General features: G+C 51.0%; 1 protein-coding gene across 1 annotated transcript in view; it reads right to left on the bottom strand.

Annotated features, from left to right (window-relative positions):
* LOC149326947 (uncharacterized) overlaps positions 1-16,732 on the bottom strand; it is a 104,241-nt gene that overhangs the window by 40,933 nt on the left and 46,576 nt on the right. Inside the window, exon 3 of the mRNA XM_089564734.1 lies at positions 16,285-16,495. Coding sequence (XP_089420860.1) covers positions 16,285-16,495 — 211 coding nt within the window. The remainder of the gene's footprint in view (positions 1-16,284; positions 16,496-16,732) is intronic.

Here is a 16,732-nt window from a genome sequence, read left to right as displayed (position 1 = left end):
CAGCGAGCCCGTCAATACAATCACGACGTCAACACCTTTGAGCCTGATCCCTCCTCTATGCCTCTCGGTAGCGACGCGACCTTTCTACGCGTGCTGGTCAGGCCTGTAGTCAGAGAGGAACTGCAGGCCTTCCGAATGCCGTCCGATACGCCATCTTTCCCGCCACTGAGTGAAGCCGTCCGGGTCGAGGGACGCCTGGCAGCGCAGCAGCACCAAATTTCTCAGGTTCCTCGCCGGCTTGATGCACGGTCCACTTATACGATCGTTCTACGTAAGGCCTCTGGGTACGACCTCAATGCCGCGACTCCAGCAATGCTCCCGCCGGGCTCCGCTCGTGGCCACGCTCCACCAGCCTACCAGCGACCCAGATAGAGTGAAGTGTGGCGTGCCACGGATCGTCAGCGCCTCTACGTGATGCTAGGTGCTTTTCTTCCTTGGATCTCAAAAACGGATACTGTCCGATAGAGGTTTACTAGCGAGACCGTGAGAAAACTGCTTTTGTGGCGCCTGATGGTCTATACAAATTTAAGGACCCCCCGTTTGGTCTTTGCTACGCGCCGGCCACCTTGCAACGCATGATGAAAACTGCCTTGACTGGGCTCAAGTGGCAGACGTGCCTCGTATACCCGGATTATGTCGTCATTTTCTCGCCCACCTTCGAGCAACGCTTCCAGTGGCTGCGCACAGCGCTCCGGGCGCTCCATTGTGCGCAACATACGATCATGGCTGAAAAGAAATGATATTTCGGTTTTGAGGAGCTTCGCTTCATCGGGCATCAGCGCGCGGTATTCTCCCAGATCACGACAAGACCGCTGCTGTCGCCAGTTTCCCACGCCCCACTGACAAGAATACTCTTCCACAGTTTTTGGGGCCTGTGCTCTTACTATCGACGATTTGTCTAAGATTTGTACAGAATAACTAAACCCTTTACAGCGCTGACAGTTCTTATGGGGAAGCGACCAAGACGATGCTTTCGTAGAGCTACGCCGCCGCGTGCAACGTCCTCCTACACACGCCTACCTCGATGGCGCCGTAGCAACCGACATACACACCGATGCCAGCAACGTAGGCCTTGGGGCGGTCCTGGTACAGTGGCAGGACGGCGCAGAACGAGTCATCGCTTACGCAAGCCGTACACTTTCGCGCCAGGAATTCAGCTGTTCACCGACTCGGAAAGAATGTGTTGCGCTGATGTGGTCGATCAGTAATTCCGTGCAAAAGTCTACGGCAGACCCTTTCGCGCTGTCAGTGACCACTACTCGTAATGCTGGCTGGCCAGCCTAAAAGACCCATCTGGGTGGTGGGTGAGGTGGAACCTCCGTTTACCGGAGCAATACGAAACGGTCGTGTACAAATCGGGGTGGAAGCACCAATATGCGGATGGTTTATCATGCGCGACACTGGATCTGGCTTCCCCGGGAATCACTGAAGACTTCTCTTTCCTTGGTGCTGTTATCGCAACCGATATGGCGCAGCTTCAAAGGGAGGACCCAGAGTTAGCGCCGCTCATCGCGTACCTTGAAGGCTGCGATGTTCCCCGTGTTGCTCGTGTTTTCCTTCGTGGGCTAAAATCTTTCACTCTGCAAAATGGCGCCTTCTACAAGACCAACTTTGACAGCAAGGCCGTAACATTTCTGTTCATAGTCCCGCCACAGCTGTGACCCGATATCGTAAGCGCACGCCACGACGAACGATCTGCCGATCAACTGGAAGTCGGTCGTACATTTGCAAGGATTCAGAAGAGGTACTGCTGGCCCAGATTACTCCCATCATTGGGGAAATTTCTCAAACCCTGTTCCGAGTGCGAATGCCGTAAGGCTCCTCCCTTCAAACCCGCCTGATTTCTTCACCCCATAGCGCCTCCGAAGACGCTTTTCCAACGAAGAGAAATGGACTTGATCGGCCCTTTTCTGAAGTGATCGAGTGGAAAACGTTGGATTGCTGCCGTGGCGGATTATATGACGGGATACGCTGAGACAACGGCGCTTTCAAACGCAACTGCTGTCGAGGTAGCTACGTGTTTTGTACACAACATCGTGCTGCGTCATGGAGCCCTTGCGGTTATCATCACTGACCGTAGAGCTGATTTGATGGCCCGCTTAGCTCAGGCAGTCCTAGATCTGACCCATACCAGCCATAGGCGTGCTACGGCGTACCACTCAAAGATAAAAGGCTTGATGGAACGCCTCAACAGAACCCTGTCCGGCATTTTCTCCATGTATGTGGATGTGGGGCATAAACCTTGGGCCAAAGTTTCCCCATACCTAACATTCGCTTGCAATACGGTCCTGCAGGAGACAACGCGGCTCACACCGCCCTTCCAGCTTGTCTTCGGCCGTCGAGGTATTACTTTTTCGGATGCCGTGTGGTCCGTCGACCCTCTGTGTGACCAAGCGCCTGATTTTGACATCGCCGCTTTCGTTCAGCGGGATGAAGAAGGCCGTCAACTGGCCAGGTAGCGAATACACAGTCAACGGCACGTCGGCGCTGACAGCTACAATCTGGGCCGATGATCTGTTAGGTACGAGCCAGGCGACCATGTGTTGGTATGGACACCAGTTCGTCGCCGTGGGTTGTCTGAAAATATATTGCGCCAATACTTCGGTTCGTACCTTGTTCACCGTCGCATTGGCGACTTAACGTACGAAGTTTCATCGGCAACCCCAGCACACTTATCGCGCAGACCACGGCGTTCGGATGTTGTGCATATTGTTTGTATGAAGCCGTACCATGACCGTCCTGCTGATTGTACTTGAGGCTAAGTGTCGCCGGTTCTGTGTCGTCATACCTGTGCTTAACCTCGCGCATCTAAACCGTATTTCCCACTGCGACACCAGGTCGCATCGAGGCGATGCTGCAGAGGAGGGAGCAATGATACAGCTCAGAGGTGGAGAAAGAAGTGCCTCGCCATCTTTTTCTCTCCCGATTGTGTTGCTCTTAATGCTTCTTTAAAACAGCGCAAAAGACAGGGACAAAGATAAAAAAGACACACACAGCGCTGACTTACAATTAAATTTATTCATGAAAAATACATGTATATATACACATGGCAAGATGCGAGAAAGGCGGCAAAATGGTAAAACGCGCAAAAAAATTTTGAAAAACCTAATAACGTGTCGCGCGCTTTGCCAAGTACGCCCGTTCTTTTTCAGATAGCGCAAGAGAAGGGGTGCTGAGGCAAAGGTCACCCAGAGCAGATATCCTTTGGGCTTCAATTATTTCCCTCGTGGTTCGGTCCATGCTTCTTCTGAAAGTTCGGCACTTATTTAACATCGGTTTACACACTTGCTGATTTTCTTTTGTGCATTCAGAGCAGTGAAGCGGCAGATTGCGGTCTTTGGAGGTAGCCAAATCATTTTTGTGTTCCCTTAATCTGTAGTTGAGGCAACGCCCTGTTTGTCCGACGTATATTTTTCCACAAGATAGTGGAATTTCATAAACTATCCCTTCAGTGCAATCTACATACCTGTTTTGATGATTATTCTTGCATGAAACCCTTGGCTTTGTCGTGGGACTACTCATACGACTAAGAATGGAGAGTTTACACGGGGCGGAAAAGGCTACGCGAACGTCTGAGCGTTGCGCCAGCTTCTTTAGGTTGTGCGAGAATGTATGCATATAGGGAATTATTGCCGTCTTTTTCTGCTTCCTTGATCACACTGTCTCGGGGCTATGTTCGCCTTTTGTTCGTACTTGAGCAAGGCCTCTGCAACAGATATTTATTTATTTATTTATTTCGGATACTTTCCAGGCCCGAAGGCATTACAGAAAGGAGTGGTAAGATACATAAAATGAACAGTGCATGTTAAACAATATTATTTACAAAACGGCAGAAAATACAGTTGTTTTGAAATTGCAGATGTCAGAAATGGCAGCGATGGAGGGAGGAAGGTCGTTCCAGTCTGCGCTCGTTTTGGGAATGAATGAATTATGACACATTTTTGTTCTGGAAAATGGAACAGCAACTTTAAACATGTGGTCAGAACGGGACGATATGTATGATGGTCGAGCAAAAAGATGATCGTTTAATACAGGGTTGTGATGATACATTCTATGGAAAAGACAGAGTCGAAAACATTTACGGCGTGAGGAAAGGTCTGGCAGGGTAAGCGTGTTTTTCATGGAAGTAATGCTGGCGTGACGGGAATAGTTAGATAAGATGAAACGTGCTGCGCGATTTTGAATGGATTCAAGTGTGTTGATTAATGTGATTTGACTGGGATCCCATACTGCGCAAGCAGTATGGGATCCTTCCCATGCTTCCCATAGCCCAATGCTTCCCATAGCCCAATGCTTCCCAATGCTTCCCATAGGCTGCTGACGTTAGCCTGAACGACTGCCGAGCGAAACTGTAGTATAGTAAGTGCTCGCAAGATTCCTTCAGGGTATTCTTGAAACATGAATTAACGCTAGCTCTCTAAACCAGTTTGGAATGCGCTTATTGAAATTGAAGTAGTGGCTTGTTGGATCGGGGTTCATATGCCCAACAAACGTGGTTGTCAGTAAATACAATCTTTAGATCTAAAAAGCGAATTCTTCCATCTTCCGCAAGTTCGTGCGTCAGAGTTAGTGGTTTAAGACCCTCACGAAAAATGGTGAGTGTATTAAAAACATCATGCTCGTAAAACCCAGAGCTGATGTTAAAAATCACTAAAAAGTCGTCTACAAATCTAAAAACTTTAAACACATTGGTCCCTTCAAGACTGTCGCGCAGTAGTGGGTCATATTTGGCTAAAAGTAAATCACAAAGAATGGGAGCAATGCAGGAAGCAATGCAAATTCCTTCTTTTTGGAGATAAAAGCTGTTTTCCCAATTCGCGAAAGTTGAATTTAGATAAATAGTTAAAAGTTCTAAAAATGCACCAACCGATATTCCTGCAGAACTCTGTAAAGCGACCACTCCAACTTGATCAATGCACTGCTCAATGCACTCTACCATCTTATCCTTAGGGAGGGAATAATATAAGTCTTTAATGTCAATGGACATAGCACTCAGCCGCTTATCATTACAGGAGTTCAGAAATTCAAGGACCTCGTCAGACTTCTTTACCACGAAGGGATCATTAACACGCAAAAGGGGCAGTTTCTCTTGCAAAAACAGAGCTATCGATTTCTGCCATATTTCATTTCCGGATACTATCACACGGAAAGGACATTCTGGTTTGTGAGTGATATTAAAGACTTATATTATTCCCTCTCTAAGGATATGTTGTTCGAGTGCATTGAGGAGAGCATTGATCAAGTTGGAGTGGTCGCTTTCCAGAATTCTGCAGGAATATCGGTTGGTGCATTTTAGAGCTTTTAACTTTTTATCTAAATTCAACTTTCGCGAATTGGGAAAACAGCTTTTATCTGTTTCCTGCATTGCTCCCATTCTTTGTGATTTACTTTTAGCCAAATATGACCGATTACTGCGCGACAGTCTTGAAGGGACCAATGTGCTTAAAGTTTTTAGATTTGTAGATGACTTTTTAATGATTTTTAACATCAGCTCTGGGTTTTATGAGCATGATGTTTTTAATACACTTGTAACGGCCTTTATTGGCAAGAGATGACTGTTTGTGAAGGCCGGTTAGAGCGGGCAAGGACGGGTCCTGCTGCTTCAGCTGCCGATCGTCTTCTTCTCGCCTCGCGCCGCGCATCGGTTCTGTTGCTGCGACTGCTAAGCATCTTCCTCTTTACATTTGGCCCCGGGGGAAAAAGAGCCATCCTGGCGATTTAGGGGGTCAACAGGACTCAGGGGTCGTAGTATGGCTTCAAACGCGAAATGTGGACGGTCTCACGCCCACGTCGTCGGAGATCGGGTGATGGCGTCACGGGCTCAACGACGTAATTGACGGGAGAAGTGCGCTCAAGGACACGGTAGGGTCCGTGGTAGTTGGGCAGCAATTTGGTAGAGAGACCTGGTGCAGCAGAAGGCACACGGAGCCAAACAAGGGATTGCGGCTGAAAAGTGTCTGTGCCATGGGAGTGGTCGAAGCGGTATTTGTGGCGCCCTTGGTCGTCGGACGTGAATGACCGGGCGAGCTGGCGGCACTCTTCAGCGTGGCGGGAGGCTTCAGATACGGTTGTGGTTTCCGACGAATCAGGATGGTACGGAAGAATAGTGTCGAGCGGCGAGGATGGTTCACGGCCGTATAGAAGGAAGAATGGTGAGAAACCAGTAGTGCTCTGCGTAGCGGTGTTGTAGGCATATGTGACGAAGGGGAGGATGACGTCCCAGTTAGAATGGTCTGCCGCCACGTACATTGACAACATGTCACCTAGCGTTCGATTGAAACGTTCTGCCAAGCCGTTCGTCTGGGGATGATAGGCAGTAGTGGTGCGGCGAGTAATGTTGCATTGCTGCAGAAGAGATGAAACGACGTCTGACAGGAACACCCGCCCACGGTCGCTCAACAGTTCACGCGGGGCTCCGTGCCGAAGTATGAAATGGTGCAAAAGGAAGGCTGCAACATCCCGCGCCGTAGCAGCTGGGAGGGCAGCTGTTTCGGCGTACCGGGTTAGGTGGTCAACAGCGACGATGACCCAGCGGTTGCCTGCGGCCGTGTAGGGAAGTGGTCCATGCAGGTCAATGCCAACTCGTTCAAATGGCCTGGATGGGCAAGGCAAAGGCTGCATAGGGCCGGTCGAATGGTGATGACCCGGCTTGCGGCGCTAGCAATCGGGGCAGGAACGGACGAATTTTCGAACGTAGTTATACATGCCGCGCCAGTAATAGCGGAGGCGAAGCCGGTTGTAGGTCTTGAAAGCACCGCCGTGACCAGCTTGCGGGTCGCTATGAAAGGCTGCGCATATTTGTGAGCATAAATGTCCAGGGATCACGAGGAGCCACTTGCGGCCATCAGAGAGATAATTTCGGCGGTACAAAATCCCATCATGAATAGTGAAGTGGGCAGCCTGACGGCGGAGTGCGCGCGGTACCGACACGGCAGAACGGTCTGAAAGATAGCGTACAAGAGAAGTGATCCAAGGGTCCTTAGACTGCTCGTTGAGCATATCGTCCAATGACAAGGAGGCGCAGTCGATGGCGGGAGGAGAGGCACTTTCATTGGCTAGAGGTGAACGAGACAAAGCGTCGGCATCGTTATGCTTCCTTCCAGAGCGATAGATGACACGAATATCGTACTCTTGAAGGCGTAAGGCCCATCGTGCGAGGCGGCCATTTGGGTCTTTTAGGGAGGACAGCCAACATAGGGCATGGTGGTCCGTGACGACCTCGAAAGGCCGGCCGTATACGTAAGGCCGAAATTTCCCGATCGCCCAAACGATTGCCAAGCACTCTTTTTCGGTGACTGAGTAGTTTTGCTCTGCCTTCGTCAGGGTGCGGCTCGCGTATGCAACAACATACTCCGCATACCCCGGTTTGCGTTGAGCAAGAACTGCACCGATAGCAACGCCACTGGCATCTGTGTGGATTTCAGTTGGAGAAGCAGGGTCAAAATGGCGCAGTATGGGCGGAGAGGTAAGTAGACGGCGCAAAGTGATGAACGCTTCGTCACAGGCAGGACTCCAGCTTGATAGGTCGCTACTGCCACGAAGAAGGGCAGTCAGAGGCGCGATGATAGAAGCGAAATTTCGGATAAAGCGTCGGAAGCAAGAACATAAGCCGATAAAACTGCGAAGTTCCTTCATTGTAGAGGGCTTTGGGAACTCAGAGACAGCACGAAGCTTTGCTGGGTCAGGAAGGACACCCTGTTTCGACACGACGTGGCCCAAAATAGTCAGCTGGCGAGCGGCGAAGCGACATTTCTTTAAATTGAGTTGAAGCCCGGCTGTCGTGAGGCATCTCAAAACTTGCTCCAGGCGAACGAGATGCGTCTGGAAATCTGGGGAGAAAACAACGATATCGTCCAAGTAACATAAGCATGTTTTCCATTTCAGGCCGCGCAGTATTGTGTCCATCATCCGCTCAAAAGTGGCAGGGGCATTGCATAGTCCGAAGGGCATCACGTTGAATTCATACAGCCCGTCAGGCGTCACAAAGGCTGTCTTGGAGCGGTCAGCGTCGGCCATCGGGACTTGCCAATAACCCGAACGTAGATCTCAAGAAGAAAAGAATTCAGCCCTCTGCAAGCAGTCAAGTGCGTCATCAATGCGAGGCAGCGGATAGACGTCTTTGCGGGTGATTTTGTTCAGGCGCCGGTAGTCAACGCAAAAGCGTATAGAGCCATCTTTCTTGGTGACAAGGACGACGGGGGAAGCCCAAGGACTGTGCGATGGCTGTATGACGCCACGTTGCAGCATGTCATTTACCTGGGCGTCGATAACCTGGCGTTCGGTGGCCGAGACGCGATATGGGCGTTGGCGCAACGGCGAGTGGGCACCAGTGTCGATCCGATGGGTAACAGCTGAGGTGCGGCCCAAACGGTGGTGAGAGAAGTCAAACGATGACCGAAACTTATCTAGCAGGGCCGCAAGCTGGGTCTTCTCCGGTGGCGAAAGATTCGCGTCGATTGAGCGCGCAAAGACGGCTTCGGGAGCGGAATCAGGAGACGGTGGGGAAGAAGTAAGTGAAGACACTTGCATGCGGCAGGAGTCATCCTCATAAGGGTCCCAGGCGACGACGGAGGCGAAAGGCTGGACACGTCCCAGGCATTCACCGCGAAGAAGAGTAGAGGGGCACAGGAATGGATTCGTCAGGGGCATGGCGCTGCAGCCAGCTGAGACGGTAAGCACGGCGAATGGCAGGGGTAGACAGTGACGAGAAGCGAAGGAGTCGGACGGGATGAAGATGACAGGGCCGTTGGATGCAGAGTCGCAATGAACAGAGACGAGGACAGCAGAGCACGGCGGGGTCACGACGTCATCAGCCACAGTCAACTTGGAGCACGGATTAATGGAAGCGTTTACAGAGGCGTCGCCGAAGGGAAGAAGGGTGACTTCGGAACGAGTGCAGTCGATGACAGCTTCATGTTGGGAGAGAAAGTCCCAGCCTAAGATGACATCGTGAGACGGCGATGCGAAGACGATGAATTCAACAATGTACACAACGTCCTGAATAGCAACTCGGGCTGTACAAGCCCCCAAAGGCGCGATAATTTGCGAATTAGCGGCGCGAAGCATAAAACCAGATAGCGGAGTCATCACTTTTCGTAACTGGCGGCATAATTTTGCACTGAGTACAGATACAGCAGCACCGGTGTCAACAAGCGCAAAAGCATCGGTGCCCTCCACAGAAACGGTGATCAAATTGGCCGGAGAAAGTCGAGGTCTTGAGCTTGGCGACGAGCACGCAGTTCTTGCCTCCGGAACTGCGGGCACTAGTTTTCCGAAGGGGAAGAGGGACGACGGCGCATCGGGGAAACCGAGCGGCGACGCGGAGATGGAGAGCGGCGGCGAATAGAGGGGCTGTGACCGGAGGAACCAGTGGTCTCAGAAGGCGAAGTGCGATCAAAATGCTGGGGAGGGCCGTAGGCGTAACCGCGAGGGTCGGTATCGGCAGCAGGGGACAAAACATGGCGGCGGCAGTGACGCATCACGTGGCCAGGAATGCCGCAGGCATAACAGATGGGTAGGTTGTCCGGTGTGCGCCATGGACGGAAACGTTGCGGTGGTGGCCGGACAGGACGAAATGGTGTCGACTGCGGTGGACGCTGGTATGAAACTAACGTGTCTAGGCGGGGACGCCTGACTGCTTCGGCGTAGGTAAGTGGCGCAGCGACGGGAGTCTGGGAGGAAACCGGTGGCAGGGCTTCGGACACTTGCTCCCGGATCACGTGCTGAAGTGTCGGAGTCAGGGTAGATGGACCCGAAACAGTCGGAAGAAGCGACAGCTGCCGCGCAACCTCCTCACGGACAAACTGCTTGATCTGGAGCAGTAGCGAGCTGTCCTCTGTCGTCATGCTGAGGCTAGTTACTGTGTCTGTCTGTGCAGAGGGCTGCCGAGTGAAAACGCGCTGTCGGCGGAGCTCATCGTAGCTTTGACAGTGGTCGAAGATTTCGGTGACAGATGTGACGTTTTTGCCCACAAGCATATTGAAAGCGTCATCTTCGATTCCTTTCAGAATGTGTTTAACTTTATCGGCCTCCGCCATGGACGCATTGACGCGCTTGCAGAGATTGACGACATCTTCTATGTAGCTGGTCTATGATTCACCACTCTGCTGTGCGCGAACGCGAAGACGCTGCTCGGCGCGAAGTTTGCGTACTGCAGGACGGCCGAAGATGTCGGAGAAGCTGGTTTTAAATGCGGTCCAGGTGGTAAAGTCCGATTCGTGGTTCTGGTACCAAAGGTGGGCAACGCCGGTTAGGTAGAAGATTACATTGGTAAGTTTCATAGTGTCGTCCCAACGGTTATGTGCGCTCACCCTGTCGTAAGAGGACAACCAGTCTTCCACATCGTGATCGTCCGTGCCGCTGAAGACGGCAGGGTCGCGCTGGCGGAGCGCCCCATGGCAAGCGACGGGTGCCGGTGAAGAGCTGGCTGGCTGGTTGGCGTTGGCAGGCATGGGGGTAGTGATAGTCCGGTTACGTAGCTCCAGGACGGGATCCCGCAACCTCCACCAAGATGTAACGGCCTTTATTGGCAAGAGATGACTGTTTGTGAAGGCCGGTTAGAGCGGGCAAGGACGGATCCTGCTGCTTCAGCTGCCGATCGTCTTCTTCTCGCCTCGCGCCGCACATCGGTTCTGTTGCTGCGACTGCTAAGCATCTTCCTCTTTACACACTCACTATTTTTTGTGAGGGTCTTAAACCACTAACTCTGACGCACGAACTTCCATAAGATGGAAGATTTCGCTTTTTAGATCTAAAGATTGTATTTACTGACAACCACATTTGTTGGGCATATGAACTCCGATCCAACAAGCCACTACTTCAATTTCAATCAGCGCATTCCAAACTGGTTAAGAGAGCTATTGTTAATTAATGTTTCAAGAATGCCCTGAAGGAATCTTGCCAGCACTTACAAGACTACAGTTTCGCTCGGCAGTCGTTCAGGCTAACGTCAGCAGGCTATCCTAAGCATTTACAGATATCTGTTGCAGAGGCCTTGCTAAAGCACGAACGAAAAGGCGAACATAGCCCCGAGACAGTGTCATCAAGGAAGCAGAAAAAGACGGCAGTAATTCTCTATATGCATAGATTCTCGCACAACCTAAAGGAGCTAGCGCAACGCTCAGACGTTCGCGTAGCCTTTTCCGCCCCGTGTAAGCTCTCCATTCTTAGTTGTATGAGTAGTCCCACGACAAAGCCAAGGGTTGCATGCAAGAATAATCATCAAAACAGGAATGTAGATTGCACTGAAGGGATAGTTTATGAAATTCCACTATCTTGTGGAAAAATATACGTCGGACAAACACGGCGTTGCCTCAACGACAGATTAAGGGAACACAAAAATGATTTGGCTACCTCCAAAGACCGCAATCTGCCGCTTCACTGCTCTGAATGCACAAAAGAAAATCAGCAAGCTTGTAAACCGATGTTTGATAAGTGCCGAACTTTCAGAAGAAGCATGGACCGAACCTTGAGGGAAATAATTGAAGCCCGAAGGATATCTGCTCTGGGTGACCTCTGCTTCAGCACCCCTTCTCTTGCGCTATCTGAGAAAGAACGGGCCTACTTGGCAAAGCGCGCGACACGTTATTAGTTTTTCAAATTTTTTTGCGCATTTTACCATTTTGCTGCCTTTCGCGCATCTTACCATGTGAATATATACATGTATTTTTCATTAATAAATTTAGTTGTTAGTCAGCGCTGTGTGTGTCTTTTTTATCAGTGTCCTTGTCTTTTGCGCTGTTTTAAAGAATCATGGTTCACCAACTAGCCTGCACGTCAACCCTTGTAAGCTCTTAATGCGTCTATCCATCAGTCGGCCCTCCAGCACGTGCTGGATGTCTTGACATCTGGCCTCCCACCTCTGGGTCGAACGATCCCGCCTACTAAGTCATGTTTCATTCGTATAGTAAATAAATCCGGCTTACAGAAAGCTCCTCATTTAAATTTTACTATAGAGAGTTCTCTGATTCCGCTGGTAGAGATTGTTCTTATTCTTAGACTTCTCTTTCATACATCAGGAACTAACACCCCGTGGCTGACAGCCACCCGTAATTCTCTCACGCTACTCTAGGTTTGATTCGTAGCATAGCTATACGCTATGGCGGCACGCGCGCTCATACAGCCCGCCAGTTTGTGCGCTCTGTCCTTCAGCCACGGATAATATATGAGGCACAATTTCAACCTCTTACCCGCAGACACTGGGGCTCCCTTGAAGCTATCAATCGTGTGGCTATGCTCGAAAGAGCCTCTATAACCTCATCGTTTGAAGACACTCCCTCAGTGGCCATACTGTCAGCTCCACAATCGCCCCACTGTTTCCCCGTGGGTATCAGCCACGTATCTGCCTTAAGGGTGCATATTGTACACCGATGCATCACATATGGCAGAGCTGGGAGCTACTGGAGTGTATAGTCCCTCCCATCCGCACCTGAACTCTGGCGCGACATATATCGCGGATACGTGCACCCTCCTGGCATGGGAACTTCAAGCCATTTGCAGTGCCATTGCTTCCCTTCCGCTCGTTTCCACATTCAATACAGTTCATCTTTACGCCGATTCCTTCGCCGCCATTAAACAGATTGAGGCTGTTAGACGCATATTCCAGAATGCACAATTAAATCATCTGCTCTGCGAAAAGTACTAATGTTCTGTGCGCTTACACTGCATTCGCGGCAATGCTCGCGGTCCACATAACATTCGAGAAGATGCTATAGCTGACCTTGATGCATAAGCTGACCCGCCATCTTCCCCTATTTCCCCAGATCCGTTCCTGCCCCATGTTTCGGATTCACAAGTTCTCCGCAAGCGAACACGCACTCTAATCATCAGTGTTTGCACCCTCTCCCCCGTAGTCATACTCAGCAGGAAGAAGTATCTGTGCACGGGATCCGGGCAGGGACGGCTCTGACCCCATCTGCCCGTCATCGGTGGCGTGAAAAAAGATCTGCCAGAAACAGACCGGTGCCCTCACTGTGGGGCAGCACCGGACATTTGTGATGTACATCACTTATTGGAGACGTGTCCAGCGACGGTTCCTATTAGAGAGCGGCCCCTCAGGAGTTGACTCTGTGAAGCGGGCTATGAACAATCACTCACCGGCAACCTCGGCGACTACCTTCACGAGACCGGTCTTCACTCCTTTTTTTCTTTCTACACCCCCCCCCCCCCCCCCTGCACCTCATTCCGCCTTTCTCAATTTATGCCTTATGAGACACTTCTGGAAGCATAAGCTGAGAAACTCGGAATGGAGTGCAGCAGACAGGACGTCAAAAAAAGGAGTGAAGATCAGTCTCGCTGAGGTAGTCGCAGAGGTTTTCCGTGAGTGATTGTTGATAGTCTGCTTCACATAGTCGCCTCCGCGGTTCCACCGCAGGCCCAACTCCCTGAGGAGCAGCTTTCTTATAGGAACCGTCGCTGGCCACATCCGCAATAAGTGGCGCACATCAGAAATGTACGGTGCTGCGTCACAGTGAGAGTACTCCTCAGTTGCTAGCACATATTTTTTTCACGCCACCCATGACGTACAAATGGAGTCAGAGCCGTCCCTGCGCGAACCCGCCGCACAGATACCTCCTCCTGCTGAGTAGGACTGCCTCGAGGCACACTTCTAGAAAACTGCTGACCCAAAAGGCGCGAGTTTGATCCCGGCCGCGGCTATCGAATTTCGATGGAGGCCAAATAGACCTTTCCACAAATTCCGCCGCGCCACCAAGCGGCCGCGCAAAGCACTCTGGGAAAACGGAGCGCCGCGGCGCCCGCGGCGCCGCTCTCGCGTCTTTTCGTTCCGTCTATCCGACTGCGCCTGATCGCCGGAAAGCCTTCCTCTGCCATCTCGTCGCCATCGCTGTTTCTTATACCTGTGCTACACGGGAACGTTCGAATGACATCTGAGTCGAATGACATTCGAAAACTGGAATGACATTCGGACTCGACGGACGCGCGCTGTGCTACACGAAACCTTCCAAGCGCATTCGAAAGCCTCAGCTCGTTTTCAGTGTACAACGATGACGACGGCGGTGGTCACACTGCTCCGACAACGACACTATCACGGTCAACAGCAGCATGTGATTATAGTGAAATATCTAGTTTACTATAATATGATTGCAGTGGGACACGTTTTTCAGGCCAACGACACCGATGAATCCGATCGGCGGACGGTCAGCCTTGTCGGCGGCTGAGCGAAAGCACGGTGATGAGGCGGCGGTGCAAATATGTTCGCGCTTCTAAATGAGCGAAACGAACGGCCATATTTCACATGTGCACACCTGAACAGTCACCAGCGATAAGCGGTTGCTAAATTAATTTCAGTCGACGACGACTCCCTTCCCTTCCGCGACGACTAGGCCTAGCGGGTCCGTGGGATATGATCTGTGATTGCGGCGGTTGTGATGAGCGAATCACTAGCTTTAGCGAATGAAAATGGTCACCGAGTGTAGTTTTGGCAATAGTGACCTGAAATTAATTATTGCTTACATCGCTGGGCACGCATATGATGAACGTGAAACGCCGGTGTGACCCAGACTGCCGAGCCGTGCTTTACGGCCAGCAGCAGTCGTCGCCGTCGCTAGCTAGTGGATGACAAGTTAGGCCGTTTCAGTTAAAGCGAACGGTCGCCAAACATACTTCTGGATAAAGTAGTTTAAAATAAAGTACTGATCACGTCGGAGGAAGCCGGGACAAAAAACGAGAAGCGCCGGTCCTGCGCGATGTCAACAGCCCGCGGTTGTTAAGTGTTTTTCGGGCGTGCGATAGCACCATCGCTTCCCACACATTTTTGCACTGCGTAAACAAGCACGGCTACAGCCGGTAAAAAAGAAAACAGGTTGATGAATAGAGCTAAAGCACCGATTGCGTTTTATGTCATCAAAACGAGTACTAACTGTTCGTACGCAGCGATGTAAACAACAGTTGGTTGGTTGGTTTTATGGGGTTTAACGTCCCAAAGCGACTAAGGCTATGAGAGACGCCGTAGTGGAGGGCAACGGAAATTTCGACCACCTGGGGTTCTTTAACGTGCACTGACATCGCACAGTACACGGGCCTCTAGAATTTCTCCTCCAAAGAAAATCAGTCGCCGCGGCCGGGATCGAACCCGCGTCTTTCGGGCCAGTAAACAACAGTATGAGTGCAGTTGTCCTCATCGGCGCACTCCTGGGGAAATTTCATGCTGACGCGGTAAATGTTCACTGCTGTAATATATAATCTTCAAGCACTCCCTTAGACAGGACACGAGCTATTTGCTAAACATGACACAGTTGGTTGACACAGTAAGCGTGACACAGTCGGATGTTGCGTTCCGCGGCCACGGATCACCAGCCGAGCACCAGCAGACGCAGACCGGCGTTCTCCCAATGCATGTATACACAGAGCCTTCGCCGCTCATGTGCCCATGGTGGTGGTGAATAACTTTTTTCATAAAAGCCCCCCCCCCCCCCCCCAAAAAAAAAACAACGAAAATTATGCAGCAGCATTGCGGGCGGCCTTCAGGCTGCCGGTTGTGGCTTCCGCCGTACCTAGTCGCGACGCCCTCTGCCCCGGTCACCAGCCGAATTGGGAGATTCGCATGTGCTCATTGCTCTGCGTAATCACAGCAGGCGTCTGTTCCGCATACACTCGGTGTGGAAGATCGTGGAGAGACGATCCATGTATCCCTTGCGCCCGCTAGGGTTGAAATGCGTACCATATATTTTGTGGTGTTTCGAAGGCTTCCACAGGGTAAATCGCCCTTGCGAACCTTGCCGATTTATCCTGCGCACCCATTCTAGCTTCAGCTTCTTGTCCTTGGGGAATACGTGGTATGAAATGTTGATGTCCTTTCTCGTGTTGTTACTACAGCCGGGCACGCAGCACCTTTGACCGCCACCGCGATTCTAATCTGCAGACATGTCGAATGTCTAAAAAAATCCCCACATAATTGCAGAAAGACTAAGAGATAACCACCACAGCAGTGCGCTGCAACATTTACAACGCGCACGAGAAGACGCACTACGCCTGAACACGGCGGCACAACACAGCAACACGCTTGACAGCAGACGACGCGGGCGGCGACCGCTCCTTTCTCCCATCATGCTTTGCGCGGATCCGCTAGGGGATGGCGCGGCGCTGCAATTTGTGGAAAGGTCTATTCTAGAGGCCGCTTGTACTCTACGATGTCAGTGCACGTTAAAGAACCCCAGGTGTCGAAATTTCGGCAGCCCTTCACAAGAAATACAGACACTTCTAGAAAAATTTTAGAAATATGCAGTGCGGTAAAAACAAGAGAAAGATGACAGCCGCGGTACTCACGTCGAAGTACTTGTTCTCCTCAGAGCGTATGGAAATCGTGTACACCTCGCCCTTTTTTATGGTGTAGCCTGAGTCCCTTTTATTGAGAGAATACGTGTAGTCGCCCTCCTGCTTGCCTGTCTCTACTTTGCCGGATCCTGTGTCGATGCGGGCGTACCAGAACTTTGGGACAATGGCTGTTTTTGTATAGATGCTCATATGACATTCTTGCCTGAAAAAAGAAATCCAGCTTTGGCACAGTGCAGAAACGGGAGAAAAAAGTATTAATAAAAAAATAATCCAGTTGATATGCACAGTCGAGGCCACTTTTAGAAGTGTATGTATGGGCATGCTGGTAGTTAGTAAGTAAAATGAAAAAATATCGCACGAAAGCAGACAGGAGGACTGAGAAGACGCGGAGAATCGTTACTTCTGAAAGCGCTACTCCGAGTACTCTTGTTGGTCCTGT

The sequence above is a fragment of the Amblyomma mixtum genome, chromosome 10 (assembly GCF_055824585.1).
Source record: "Amblyomma mixtum isolate Tamu chromosome 10, ASM5582458v1, whole genome shotgun sequence".
Lineage (NCBI taxonomy): Eukaryota > Metazoa > Arthropoda > Arachnida > Ixodida > Ixodidae > Amblyomma > Amblyomma mixtum.
Note: the sequence above shows the minus strand (reverse complement) of the source record. Positions and strands in the feature narration are given on the sequence as shown.